Raw genomic sequence first — 14,051 nt, forward strand, 5'->3', positions numbered from 1 at the left:
TTTTGCCTCGCGTCCTTTAAAACTGCTGGTAGCTGGGATTGAATCTATTAAATTGACGATGTTTAAAGCCGAGCCATGAACACGTTCTGGCCACAGCAGGCTGCAGAAGAGGGAGTCACAAATTGATAAAAGAAGGCGGAAAGAAAACAAGCAAAGGAGTAAATCAAAGAATTTCAACAATTCAAACATTTCAAAAATAATAAATTCTTTAAAAGCCTAACAAAAATATCAAACAAGCAACAAGGTGCAATTATATTTTTAATATACCAAAATTCATATAAAACAGTTTAACCAAAATTATTGCTTTTATATGTAAATAAAATTGTCATGAATTCGTCAATTTCACATCCTTATTAAGTATGTTTGGCATGTTTGCTTGTACATGTGTATATGAGGAGGTGTGCATGTAGGTTCGCATATGCATACAAACATGTAGCTTTAATTGTATGCATGTACGTATGTATGCATGCGTGCATGTGTCGCCATATGTATGTTCATATGTCTATTTGTATGTATATGTATTTATATGAAGGTATGTATGCATGTATGTATGCATGTATGCATGTATGCATGTATGTATGTATGCATGCATGTATGTATGTATGTATAAATGTATGTATGTATGTATGTATTTATTTATTTATGTATATTTTTGTATGTATGTATATATGTATATATGCATGTATATATGTGTGCATGTACGCAAGTATGCGTGTACTTCCTAATAGAAGATGACAATACAATAATCGCGCGTCGAGTATACTGCACCTTGAAAAAATAGTTTTCATCATATGCATCGCATTAGTCTATTCAATGACATAATAAATGAATACTTGAGAACTTAAACTTAAAACTTCAACTGGATTAATAAAATATGAGTTTAAATTTCGCTTTGATTAAACTAAAGGTTAGCGGCTGCCTCCTGACGTTGACGTAGACACTTGCTGCAAGAACACATGTTGTGGGCTGTGATGGGAAAGGCGAAGGGGCATGGCTTCTCTGCCGCCATGAATGCGTCCACTGCCACCTGTTGGTTGTGGAACATAGTTTGGATTTGTTGTTTTAGTTGCTGCTCATCGCTGGTAACGGACATCAACACAGCGTCAGCTGATTTCGGCTGCACTGCATCAAAGAGTTCGACTGCGGTCGCCGCTGTCGACGGATGCTGGCTGCTCAAATGTTGAGTTAGCTCTATCTCGCCGGCAGAGTAACGCGCTGGTCGCCTTGACTTGGATGGATGCTTTCGGCGCTGCAGCTGTCTGTCTGGCGTGACATGCATTTGGGCAAAGCATTTGGCCATTTTGAGCAACTCATTGCTGTCGCCGGCAATAAGTGCCCTGGTGTCGAAATACCAAGGCATATTGGCCATGCTAAATGCCGACTCCAGTAGCATATAGTTGTGCTTTGAATCGTTCACATTTGCGGGCCGATTAATGATTAACACGCTGGCCAAGGTGCCCGGCCGCAGTTTGCCCATAAGGCGACACCAGACAACACCATTGCCCAGATCCTGTAGGCTGTGGCAGCGCGGACTGTAGACCAATCCCTTGATCCACTGCATTAGCTGTTTAGCCTCACTGCTTTCGTGGCCAGGCGATTCTGCAATAGGCATATTCACACATTTATCTTAAATCACATACTGTTCGAGTGCTAAAACGACTCACTGCTTCGCATGTTTAGGTAATTATTCCAAAATTTTTGTTAATCACTTGAAATTTTAAAGTTGTTGCAACGTGGGTTGCTATGTTCGGAATCACTCTGAGGCTCAACACTAGACGTTATCTTCATTAGCAGTTTCTCTCTCACCTTTTGCTTCCCTCCCTGCCTACCTCCCTTTCTCGCTCTCGCTCAATTAACACATTAACTTGGTCAGTGACCAATTGGCCAATAGGCCCAGCTCTGTGCAGCACTTAAGGTGATTACAATGGGTAAGTTTATCTTTTCACTGCTGGCTCCCAGCTGAAACTAAATGAATAGCATATTGTGCAAGATTTGATTTGGGTATTAATGTCACAATTAATGTTGAATCAATACACATAAGTCTGGCTGACATTTAGTCAGAAACATTTCACCAAGTTTATGTATAGCATTTATTATATTTATAATTAATTGAGGGAAGGGCAAATATAAAACAAACAAAGGGCAAAAATCGCATAAGGAACTGTGTCTTAAGAAAACTATTTAAGCGAGTCTCAAAAAGGAAACCAGCCCTGGCCAGACATATTCCTATCATTTGTAGAGTAGCACACAGAAGACGGAAAGGTAGGCACTACAATCAAGGCCGTATCATTTTCAGAGACATCTGAGAACAGAGAAGGAACAGCCAAGGCCTGATATGACATCCTGCAGATCAGCAGGATGTGAAGCTAGGCTAACACGGATGACAAAAAAAAACCACACCCAATGACTACGTGGCCCAAGGAGTGGACGACGGCGCACACCTCTCCAGAAAGCAGCTTTCCCAGCCACATTGAAAGCTGCCGTATCCATGACAACATCAGAGTGTCTGACCAATAATCTCTTTAGACTTCTGACCGACAGAGATGAAGAAAAAACATCTTGGCTGGATAATTGGAGCAAAATGCCCAAGCACTTAACCAACATTTGCTCACTTTCAATTCAATAACAACTTAGTTAATACGTGCATTCATAAGTATAAAAGTATATAATTAGCTCTCGCCTGTATTTTTTACTTTCCTTTTATTAACATTGCATTCTCCAAAGTGTCCGATTTACATTCATAAAGGTGACTTGTAAATATTCATTCAATCAATGTCTCTTCTGGCTGTGTACTCAACATACTTTTCAATCACTTTTGAATGAGTCTGAGTGCATTCACTCGCAAGCACCAATGCTCAGTTAGTTCATGAATGTGGCTAGTTATTCATTATGCAATTATTTTAGCTGGTTAGTAACTATTTAATAAATTTCCATATATTCACACTTAACAACTTATTCCTAATTCCTATTATATGAGAAGTGGTTCTCAGTTCGGCTGTTTGGAATAAGTTTCGATCCATAGTAAATAACATTTTGGAATTCCGAAATTGAATCGGTTTGGTTTGCATCTTATTCAATGGGTTTCAATACATTTTAAACTATGTCTCATAAAAATAAGAAACCTTTATTTTTTTTGTATTTTTTTTTTTTTGTATTTAACAAGTGGTTTGTAAGGACTCTTTTGCCTTATGCACCATTTGATGTCTTTTGTTAATTCGCCATGTTTTGGCGAATCTTGTCTATATTATTGCCGCGTAGCCCTGCGGATGGGTGGGCGGGTTCTCCTCCTTAACCTTCTGATGGGATGGGCACCTTGAAGGTTGCTGGCGAGCCTATTGGCGTGCGTGGCTAGCCGGTTGTTATAGAGGGCGCAGTGGGAATAAGAAAACTTCTTTTAATATAAGTTTCCTTATTTATTATAGCTTGTTTTATTTTTTCTTGAAAATTTCGACCAGTTTTAAGCTCTTTTGTGAATGCAACTGGCGTTCATTCATTTCTGCTAGCACTCATTCGGTTCGTGAATGCAGCTTGGTAACTATTTATTCATTCATTTGAAGTCATATCTATCAAAACGCACTGTGAATTCATTCCAGTGCATCCACATACAAAAACTTAGGCCTCCACACACACATACACTCAAGCAGAGCCATATCCACATTCATCTGAATAGATGAGTTAGTGTTCTGTATTCCGGCTCTTAGAATTCTCTGTTGTATATTCTTTGTGCTTCCTGTGGCTACTGTGTCTGTGGTCAAGGCGACCCCAGTCCCATTGGCGTTACCATTCGCAATGACCAACCCACCCCTCCACTCCCCCATAGTGTACATTGCCAGTTGCTGGCAGCATGCAAATGAATGTTGCCAGGATACGGCACGTGCGCTCATCGGCTTCTTTTTGGGCGGCAGTCGGAAAAGCCGTCACCTTTATGCGGCCATTTCATTTGGCCAGAGGCAGCAGGAGCAAGACTTGGACATGGCGCAGTGTTTTGTTGGAGATGGCGCCATCCTGTTGCAGGATGTGGCACGGTTACCAGCGCTTCCTAGCACACAAATAAAATGCAAACAATGCTTGTTTCATTTGCGTAATAAAATATTTATACAGGTATTTAGTTAGCCGGACTGCAAAATACAGCGAACAAGGTGCACGCGAAAAAAAAGAGCGTCGAGACCAACGAAAATTAAGCGAAATGCCATGAAAAGAAACGGAGAAAAAGAGCATGAAAAGCGCCCGGAACAAGAAAAAAAAAATTAAAAAGCCCAAGGAAATGGACAGCTGCCAGCGGATGTGGCAGCAAAAGAGGCAAACATTCATGCGACGCCTGAACTTTAATATAAAGCTAGCAATCGCTTTGATGCGGCTGCTGTGACCCATTGTTTTTGGCCGAAAACAAAAAACGTCTAGACGTCATTTCTCAGTCGAGAGCCTTCGTAGCGCTTCACCCCTCTTCGCGATTCTCACCCTCACCGCTCGCTGCTCGCGATATTCTAGATAAATCAGCACGCGCTGCGATTTGCCCAGACTTCACAGGCAGTTGCAGCCGGAGTTAACCAGGAGAATTATGGGCATAACATGGATATTGCTTTCATTTATCATGTGCCCTTGGTCCCGTATTACCCATCCTTGAAGCCTAACTGACCACAGACACCGAATGGAATAACGTCTCATATAGTTCGAAAACTGTTTTGTCGTTATTTGAAATTCACAAATACTTTCTCTATATACCAATTTTCTAACTAACCATTTTTGGAAAATACAATTGGGTTTCAGGTTGTCTGTTTTTTGGGAAACAGGCTCGGCTTAAGTTTCCAGAATTGGTAGATACCCTGTATTTGTAGACTTTTAATAAAGGAGAACATCTCAGTGGAATTTGAAGCCGTGTAGAAATTGTAACAATTGAATTGAAATGTTTGTTTTTTTGTGGCTACTGTGCGTCAAGTGAATCCCAAAGTATTTCGTAAACTCATCTGTACTAAGTGTTTGCTGCTTGTTCGCGTTTTCCTGCTAGCTTGGCTGGTTTTCCAAATGCGCCAGTTTCAGGTGGAGCCAAGTGGTTATCATGGGTATTCATGTTGGCTGTCTGAATGCGGCGACGGCGGGCGGCTTTGGCTGCAACGTGCTTTATCGCAGAGACGTTAATTAATCTGTGACGCCTTCAACTCCATTGTTGCGGCTGCTGCATCTTCGTGCAGGTCGAACTGGTGGCATGCCCCCGATGCCCCAGCCGCCTGGCACCGCTGACTGCTGCTTTGCGATGCTGTAAACATTTTTAACACGTTTTTGCGAAACGGAAATTCTTCTTATATTTTTACATAATTTTATGTGCGGCTACGTCGTCTACAACAACCAACGGCCGGAGACAGAGGCGAAGACGACCACAATGACAATTAACAAAATAAACAAAATGAGCAAAGTGTAGCAAAAAAATGTGTGAGTGACTGAGTGAGTTGTATGCTATGGAGTATATGCCACTTAAAGGAGAGAGGAGGGCAAGGCAGTCGGCAGGGGGCGTCTGGCAGCATCAGGGGTTAACATTTGTGTGGACGAAGGGGTCGGGGTCTCAGCCTGACTTGCCGTGGCACACAAACAGCGCATTTTAATGTGCGGTCAACAGTCAGGCAACGTCTAAATTTGAAATGTCAGCGTTGTCAATGGCAATTTAGTCGAAACGCAGTGACAACAGCGCCAACCAACAACAACAACAGTAATCAGAATGAATAGTTCGTTTGCGGGTTGTCGATGTTTAAATACACTTGCATAAATATTATGCTATACATATATATTAATGTAGTAAAAAGATATTTGCCGTATTTTCATTTAACATTACTATTTGAAACTCATATTTGCCTCAGTAGTTTAAATATTATCGTGGTTTCTTTAAAATGTAGATCAAATATAAATTAAATAAATAAATAAGTCTGTCACAAATCAACATTTTGGTTTTCCATAGATCAGTTACCTTCTTTTTTAGGTATATTACTTCTCATGAATGAAGAAAATAATTGTTTTTTCATGAGCTTTTCCTAATCTAAACGGTCTAACTAACTAACTAAAGCTAACTAAGGACACCTATATAAGTCGTGTCATGTTTTATATCTGAAAAATGATTGAAGAGTTATTCAAATTATTATTAAAATACTTGCAATTTTGTTAAATTTTTTTAAAAAATATATTGACTTTAAAAATGTGGCTAATATGATCAAATAATCCATCCGTCAGATTAATACCGGTTTTATAAAGCTACATTAAATAAGAAAGAAGGCATGGCTTGTTAAATTCTATGGATAAATCCAGTTCTAGAGTTCCAACCTGAAATGCCAAAAGTATTGATTTGGACAAACTCTTTATATACTATATATACTTCTAGAGGTATTCCGAATTATTTGATAATATAAACAAGTTTGTTCCAATAGCTAATACTTTGAGTATTCTTGCCAATGTCAGCTATGTACATGCTATAACGTTGCGATTTGGTCGATTTCGCCCTGCGGAAAAATCAAAAGTTTGTGCTTCAGTATATCTACAAAGCAAAGCCAAGAAGTCAGTCTAGTTTGTCTAGAAGCAGACAACACTAGGTATTTATTTGGCTATGTAGAACGAGTCTCCGATCTGGAATATGTCATATTTGATTTCGTTGAAGTACTCCATTTAGGAGAGTATTAAAATAAGCTACAACATTTTGCAAACTGTTGTTGCTGATGGCTGTTGCTTGTTGCTCTTTTCGCTTTTGTTGTTTGTGCTTGTTGCCTTTGGTTATTTTTTGCGTTGACAACAATTACACTTGTACACAAATAATGTATAATACATAATAATAATTACGAAAAGCTTTCAAATACTTTGTTTAAATGTTTTGGTCGCCGCATTTGGGCATTTGTGTTGGGGCTTTGGCACAAGTACGAAACAAGCACAAAAATGCGGCATGCGGCATGCGTCATGCGGCATGATGCATGTGGCATAAAGCATGGGCATGAGTTTGCTCAATTCACGTTGTCTGCACCTTTGGCAGCATCGCACATTGGACCCGAGGGCCTGGTGAAGGGTCGACCCGGTAGTTGTGCAATTTTCTGACTAAGCACAATCTTATTGTTATTATCTAATCATTTTTTTTTTTTTTTGCTTTTTTTTTGTTCATCTTATATTTTGGAGCTTGGTCAGACAATGGCCCCCAAATTTGTTTGGCCTTATTGAAGATTCTAAGTAAAACTTTAGGGGGCACTTAGGCAATTTAACTTTGACAAGCTTTTAAAGATGTACTTTGAGTACGAATTTCATTGTGTATGTACCAAGTACACTTTTGAGCTGAATTTAAGGTGAACATTTAGATTTAAGATAGTTTCCTGTATACAATGGCAACTTTTGATTTTATTTCTTTTTTTGAGTTGATAGTTCATTTGTATGCATTTGAAGAGCGAGGCTTTTATCGGAAAAAAAAACGTTAATTGTTTTCCATAGTCGTGTGTTGCGTCCCAGCTGTCAGGTGGGCGGCCTGGTGAAAGGTGGAACACTTCGCCCAGCGGGCAGGTGGCCACGCTTATTGCGGATGCCGGGACTAAGCAGTTGGGCAAATGTGCTCTGCCTCCTGGCTGGAGCTGGTGCTTTGTATTATAGTTCAAGAGGCAGCTGGCGTGTGCGTCTGTTAGACGTCTGTTATATTTGATGCTGTGGGTCTTAGCCTGGTCCTCGCCTGAAGCACGCTATTGCGCACGCAAAACAAAGCCGCTGTAATCCTACGCAGATCCAAGCTTTTGAGCAGATGCTATCTGATAAAGAGAAAATAAGTTCGCATTATTTAAAAATCTCTGAAAACTGACTCGCAACAAACCTAATAACAGTTAGAAGTGCTTGGGAGCCATATAATATGGAGTGTTATAAGCATAATAAAGCTCGTAATTAGTGAGATTTCTGAAAAGCAAAAAAGTTGTCTTTACTTAAACTTTTTGCTTTTGACCGATTATTTACATATTTCATTTAGCTGTTGCTCTAATGAAGGTAGCCAAGTGAAGGTCCTAAAAGCTCAGTGTCATTTAGATATCCTGATTAACCGAAGAGATTTTCATTTAAGAATAGTTGGAACTTCGACTATCCGTAATGCTCGGAGCATACGAATAATCGAATAACCTGGCTATAAATACTCATTTATAAACATTCAAAAATATTATTATTTTTATTTATTTTTACAATCAACAAATAAATGCACAAAGACATGTTGTTATTCCATTTAATACATTTATTTAAAAAATTATTTTAAGGTTGTTGTCTATGGCAGATTTTACATCTGCATTCAATCAACTACTCAGCATCCTGTTTAACAGACTTTTCTGTTTAATAGAATTTCACATAATCAACTGTACTTTACAGATTAAGCAGCAAAACTGAGAGACTTCGGGCTTGCATAGAAAAAGACAGACGGACAGATGAACTACATTGACTCGGTTGTTGAATATACATACCTTATGAGCTCGTTTACGTCTCCTTCTAAGCATATTAATAGAAATAATAAAAACATATATATGTATATATATTTTGTAGAACTATTCATGTGCAAACATTTGTCTTTTGTGCTTAAAGTCCGCACACCATTCAAGAGGCCTTCGAATGTATTCATTCGTTGTATGAGTGTCTCCATTTATATTCAAGATGTCGCACACGGAACGGTCGCGATCACAAAACTATGTGTCAAACTGAGACACACACGCACACATATATAGAGGCATACACACACACACAGGCATACCGAAAAGAAGACTCAAAAACGAAAGCAACACAAAAATTGCACAACGCGAATTAGTGACACATTTTCGAATTCGATATAAATGTTTTTTATGGGTTACTTGAGCTGAACAGAGCAAACACAAAGCCCAGTTCCCAGGGTCGTTGCTGTGGGTTGGTGGGCTGTTGGGTGGATTGGGCTGTCGTCGTCAGCCTGGTTGCTACATTGATAGTAATTGCATGCAGCATGCACAATTGCAGTCGCTTGGAGCTTACTAAAAACGAGACGCGTAATAAATCCATAATCCGAGGCGACAATTTGAATCATTGCGCTCTAAATGCAATGGCGACTGGGCGGGGGACTGGTGTAAGAAACTGTAACGGGTAACCGGCTGGAGTACAGCTTGTCGGCGGGGGTCTAAAGGTCTTGGGTCGAGGCAAACGTTTGACAGGCAACGTCGTTGTCACAGCTGCAACTGCTGCTGCTGCTGTTGCTGCTGCGCAAGGCAGCTCCAGTTCGGAGTTCGCAGTTCCCAGCTCCCAGTTACCAGTTTCCCAGTTTGCAGTTCGCATCTAAAAGACAAGACAGTCGCAGCTGCAGTCACAGTTGTAGACGCTGCTGTTGCCCTTTCTTTTTGTTTTATTGCATTTCACTTTACTGGCTTTTAGTTTTTCGTTATTGTTGTTGCTGTTGTTGTTGTTGCTGCTGTCCTGACGCCAAATTCATTTGCCCCCGAATCGACTCTTCCTTAGCCTTGCCCGTTTGCCGCTGTCAGGCATGTGAAAATTGCATTTTATGCTGCGCTACTTGCCACGCCATCCCGCCCCGTCCGTTGCCTGCTGCCTTGTGCTTAGTCGGTAGACAGGTCCTTGTGCTGTGTGTGTTTGCCTTTGCCTTGGCAGTTAAAATAATCATAATAAAAACAAAATCCAGCGCACAAATGCGGCACAGACGAGACGAAGACGTAGAATAGGATTGAGCATGAGACTGGGAATGAGCATGGCCAGAACAAGAGAAAGCGCATTAAAGGAGCAGCAGCAGAAGCAAAAGCAGCAGCAGCAGCAACAACAACAATGAATGTCAACATTTGCCAGTGCACTTTGGCAAGAAAACGGAAGCTGAGAATCAGGACATGGGCTTTGACTTGAACATGGACAGGAACGTGAATGCCTCACGTCGGCTTAGTTATCTTGATCAGAGCCAGGCAATCCATTTAATTTGCCCTTAATGAAGTTTGCAAAAGAAATGCAACAGTATAGTAGCAGTAGCAGTTGCAGGCAGTCGGAGTAGCAGTAAGTAGCAGGCAGCAGGCAGCAAGCATTCAATGGACTTTTGGGTCATCCAATCCAAAAGCTGACGCCGTTCGATTTATTCGCCTGAACTTTGTTATTGGCAGCGGATTATCCATGTTGCGGTCGGTTGGCAGCCAAGCTGGCTAGACCTACTGCCAGGATAAAATGTTAATTTGCAAATGGTTTGGTCTGCGACCATGACATAACGCTATCGCAGCAGCATCGCAGCAGTCGCAGCGTTTAGGCCAGGTCAGCAGCTATGGCTAACAGCTGCAGCTGCCGTCTGACCAATTGGCTGCCATCTTCGTGTTGCAGAAGCTCGCATTTACACAGTTCTGGTAAGTAGAGTTTCGTTTGTTATTTCTATATTTATCCATAGATCTTGGGTATATTTTGGGCAATGCATACAAATCGATCACGCTTTCAGCAAGCATTGCAGACTGCATATATCGTTATCTGTTATCGATAAGCCATTTGCCAAATAAGCAATTGACCCACTTTAAATCTGCAGCAATTTTAAAGTGTCAGCCTGTAGTTGTTCAACGCAATTAAATGACAAATTTCTTTTTCTCTTGCTGCATCTAGTTTTTCAAATATTCAACAATTTGTTGATACTCAGCAGCAATAAAATGGTCAAAAAGGGTTTAACGTGTGCTCTACAATTGAATGTTACTGAGAGAAGCTTATGGTTATTTTAAGGTTATATTGCCTTTATGGAAGACTGTATTCCAATGAGTATATTTCGCCTTTTAGGAGCCTATAAAATCAATACATCACATTTTGTTTCAGCTTAAAATGTTTATTATTATCAATTATTATTCCTATCAATCAGATTATTCAAGTTCAAAATTACTTTCTTTTGTTTTGTAATAATAATTTTCATAATGTATGTTATTTTATTTGCTTGATCATTTTATTAATATAAAATAATATAAATTAAAAAAAATAAAATTCACGTTAATGTAAACAATTTAAGTATTCTTCCGCACATCAAATGAAAATGAAGTACTGCTTGCAGGGTACATCCTAGTCGAGCATAAGCGCATGTGTTATTGTTGTTTTGCATTTGTTTCGATCTACTACTTTTTAACATTTGCATTTTGAACTCAATCAATTTCGTTGCACATGGCACATTTTACGTTGTACATTGCACGTTGCACGTCGCACGTTGCACGTCGCACGTTGCACATCGAATATTGCAAATTGCGCCCCGGGGACGTATCACGCTTGAAGTGACCGGCTGTAGAGCTGGCCTTCTCCTGGGAGCATCTTATTTAATTAATGGAACTACGAATTAGTTGAAATATTTGGCAAACATGTGTCTAAAAATTTGTGCACCAATTTCTGATTGGCATATCGTGCCAAATACACTAGCACATTGCACTTCGAACTCGGCCCAGGGCCCAGTAAAACAGTTGGGCGGTCAATCCTCAACGTGTGCCCAAAAGGTAATCACACCAACGCATGACTGACAGCTATGTCATTACTCATTTAAGAGAAGGCCTGACAGGGGCAGAGACCACCTCAATGGAGTCTCGGCCAACGACCCAATAAGCCCAATTGTCATGCATTAACAAGCTGTGTGTGTGTGTGTGTGTGCGTGCATGTGTGTGTTCTTGGTGCACATAATTAGTCGTCGCTGGAGCCATAAAGTCCTCGTGGCGCCTCGGGCAGAGGCTATTTCAATATTGCATTGGTTGCTCGACCTATAGCAACTGGTTTGTTGGGTCAATCGGTTGCTCTAATGGCTGGTCTCGATTCGTACGCAGCTCTGTTTGGTTCATGTTGCTTTGGCTCACCAGAGGTCTATCAAGTTGAGAGCCTTTGTGGTCCAGAGAGACATTCATCTGTGCCAAATTAGTAGATCAAAGATACGAAACTGAATTAAAAATGTGCATCAAAATTTGTCTTACTCCTGGGAAAGTGACAAACGATTTTCATGTGTGTCTGCATTTGTTATCTGGCTTAAAATTGCTTTTAAATGAAACTCACTTTAAAAAAGCATTTTTAAAACATTTATTTTGAAATTTTGCCAATTTTGCAGGTTTGAAATCTTTCGAATGTATATATGTACATATATACTAGCGGGTATACCCCGGCCTAGCCCGTGGTACGTATAATATAAATACACAAAGGGGCAAACCTCGTGGCAATCGGATGAGATTTGACGGAGTAATGTGGGTGGGAAATTTTGACCAATATCTATGTAGGCATATGGATATTTGAGGCAACCATTTTTATATGAACTTAGTGAAAAAATAATGTTGCCAGATTTAGAAGCCAAATTAATCCAAAGGATAAAAACCATGGATAAAAAGTAAAACCTTATGAAAATCTTTTGAGTTCTGACCGAGTTATGGGGGTGGGAAGTTTCGACCTATGTCTATATAGGATATTTACGGATAGCATTTTTACATGCATTTTGAATAAAAAAAATGTTGCCAGATTTTGATGCCAAATTGATCTAGACGTCAAACCATAAAGAAAAGGCCAAACCTTACGAAAAACAGATGAGATTTGACACAGTTGTGGGGGGTGGGATATTTTGGCCTATGTCCTTATAAGATATTTGAGAGTAGCATTTTCACACGATTTTTGACTAAAAATAATGTTGCCAGATTAAGATGCCAATTTAATCTAGAGGGCAAACCATGAACAAAAAGCCAAACTTCGTGAAAATCAGATAAGATTTGACCAAGTTATGGGGGTGGGAATTTTCGACCTATATCTATATAGGATATTTAAGGATAGCATTTTTACATGAATTTTGATTAAAAATGATTTTGCCAGATTTTGATGCCGAATTGATCCAGAGGTCAATCCATGAAGAAAAAACCAATACTTATAAAAATCGGATGAGATTTGCCCGAGTTATGGGGGTGGGTGCATGCACTTATGAATGAATGAATGAATGTGTGTATGTGTTTATGTATGTATGTGTGTGTGTGTGTGTATGTATGTGCGCATATATGTATGTATGTATGCATGTAAATTGTTTTATAAAATACCAATAGCAGACCAATGTGGCTTGTTGCGTCGCAAATTTAAATAAGAAAACGTACATATCAAAGCTGCCCTCCTCCTCGATTCTCAAAAATTTAAGTAAGCCTTGGCGCTTTTACCTATGAGTTAGGCGCTGGCGGCTTCATCGCTGGAAGCTGAGGATCCGGAGGAGCATGGCGGAGGAGCAGTAGGTATGTATTTATGTAGGTATGTAGGTATGTAGGTATGTAGGTATGTAGGTAGGTAGGTATGTAGGTATGTGGTTATGTGGGTATGGGTATGTATGTATATATGTATATATGTATGTATGTATGTATGTATGTATGTATGTATGTGTCTATGTATGTATGTATGTATGTATGTATGTATGCATGCAAGCATGCATGTTTGTATGTATGGATGTATGTATTTATGTATGTATGTTTGCATGTATGTATGAATGTATGAATGTATGAATGTATGTATGTATTTATGTATGTATGTATGTGTGTATGTATGTTTGTATGTATGTATGTATGTATGTATGTATGTATGTATGTATGTTTGTATGTATGTTTGTATGTATGTATGAATGTATGAATGTATGAATTTATGAATTTATGAATGTATGAATGTATGAATGTATGTATGTATGTATGTATGTATGTATGTGTGTATGTATGTTTGTATGTATGTATGTATCGTAGAATTGCACTTTCCACTGAGGAAGCTTAGATTCTGCGGAAAGTGTGAAACATGTCTCCAATGATTTTTCATGTAGATCCTTGGAAATGAATTTGAGCTCGAAACGTCGCCTACCAAATTTGACCCCTATTTCCACCAAGGACGAATGCATTTTTCGAAAAGTGTGGAACACTCCTCAAATTAATTTCAATAAAACTCTTTGAAACTTAGTTTGAGGCCGATCGGATGGTAAGCAAAAAAGTTACATACAAACGTTTTTCGCGATTTTTCCGCACTTGCGGGTACAATTATCACATAAGGTACCTACAGTGAAAATTTCAGCCTTTTAGCACTTACAGTATGGGCTGTGCGTTGATCACCAATCA

At 39.5% G+C, this 14,051-nt stretch overlaps 2 protein-coding genes across 2 annotated transcripts in view; one reads left to right on the forward strand and one right to left on the reverse strand.

Moving 5' to 3' along the window:
• LOC135428513 (transcription factor btd) overlaps window positions 1-14,051 on the forward strand; it is a 73,835-nt gene that overhangs the window by 18,753 nt on the left and 41,031 nt on the right. The gene's annotated exons all lie outside the window — the stretch shown is intronic.
• On the reverse strand, window positions 793-1,817 carry LOC135428418 (uncharacterized). Its single transcript, XM_064682388.1, has 2 exons — window positions 1,665-1,817; window positions 793-1,599 (listed from the first exon to the last, which is right to left on the reverse strand). Exons 1-2 carry the CDS (start codon window positions 1,672-1,674, stop codon window positions 902-904), a joined length of 708 nt encoding a protein of 235 aa, XP_064538458.1. The 5' UTR covers window positions 1,675-1,817; the 3' UTR covers window positions 793-901.

Source organism: Drosophila montana, unplaced genomic scaffold, assembly GCF_035044405.1.
Source record: "Drosophila montana isolate Dmon_TW-CO22-7 unplaced genomic scaffold, ASM3504440v1 contig_2481_1, whole genome shotgun sequence".
NCBI classification, from domain to species: Eukaryota; Metazoa; Arthropoda; class Insecta; order Diptera; family Drosophilidae; genus Drosophila; species Drosophila montana.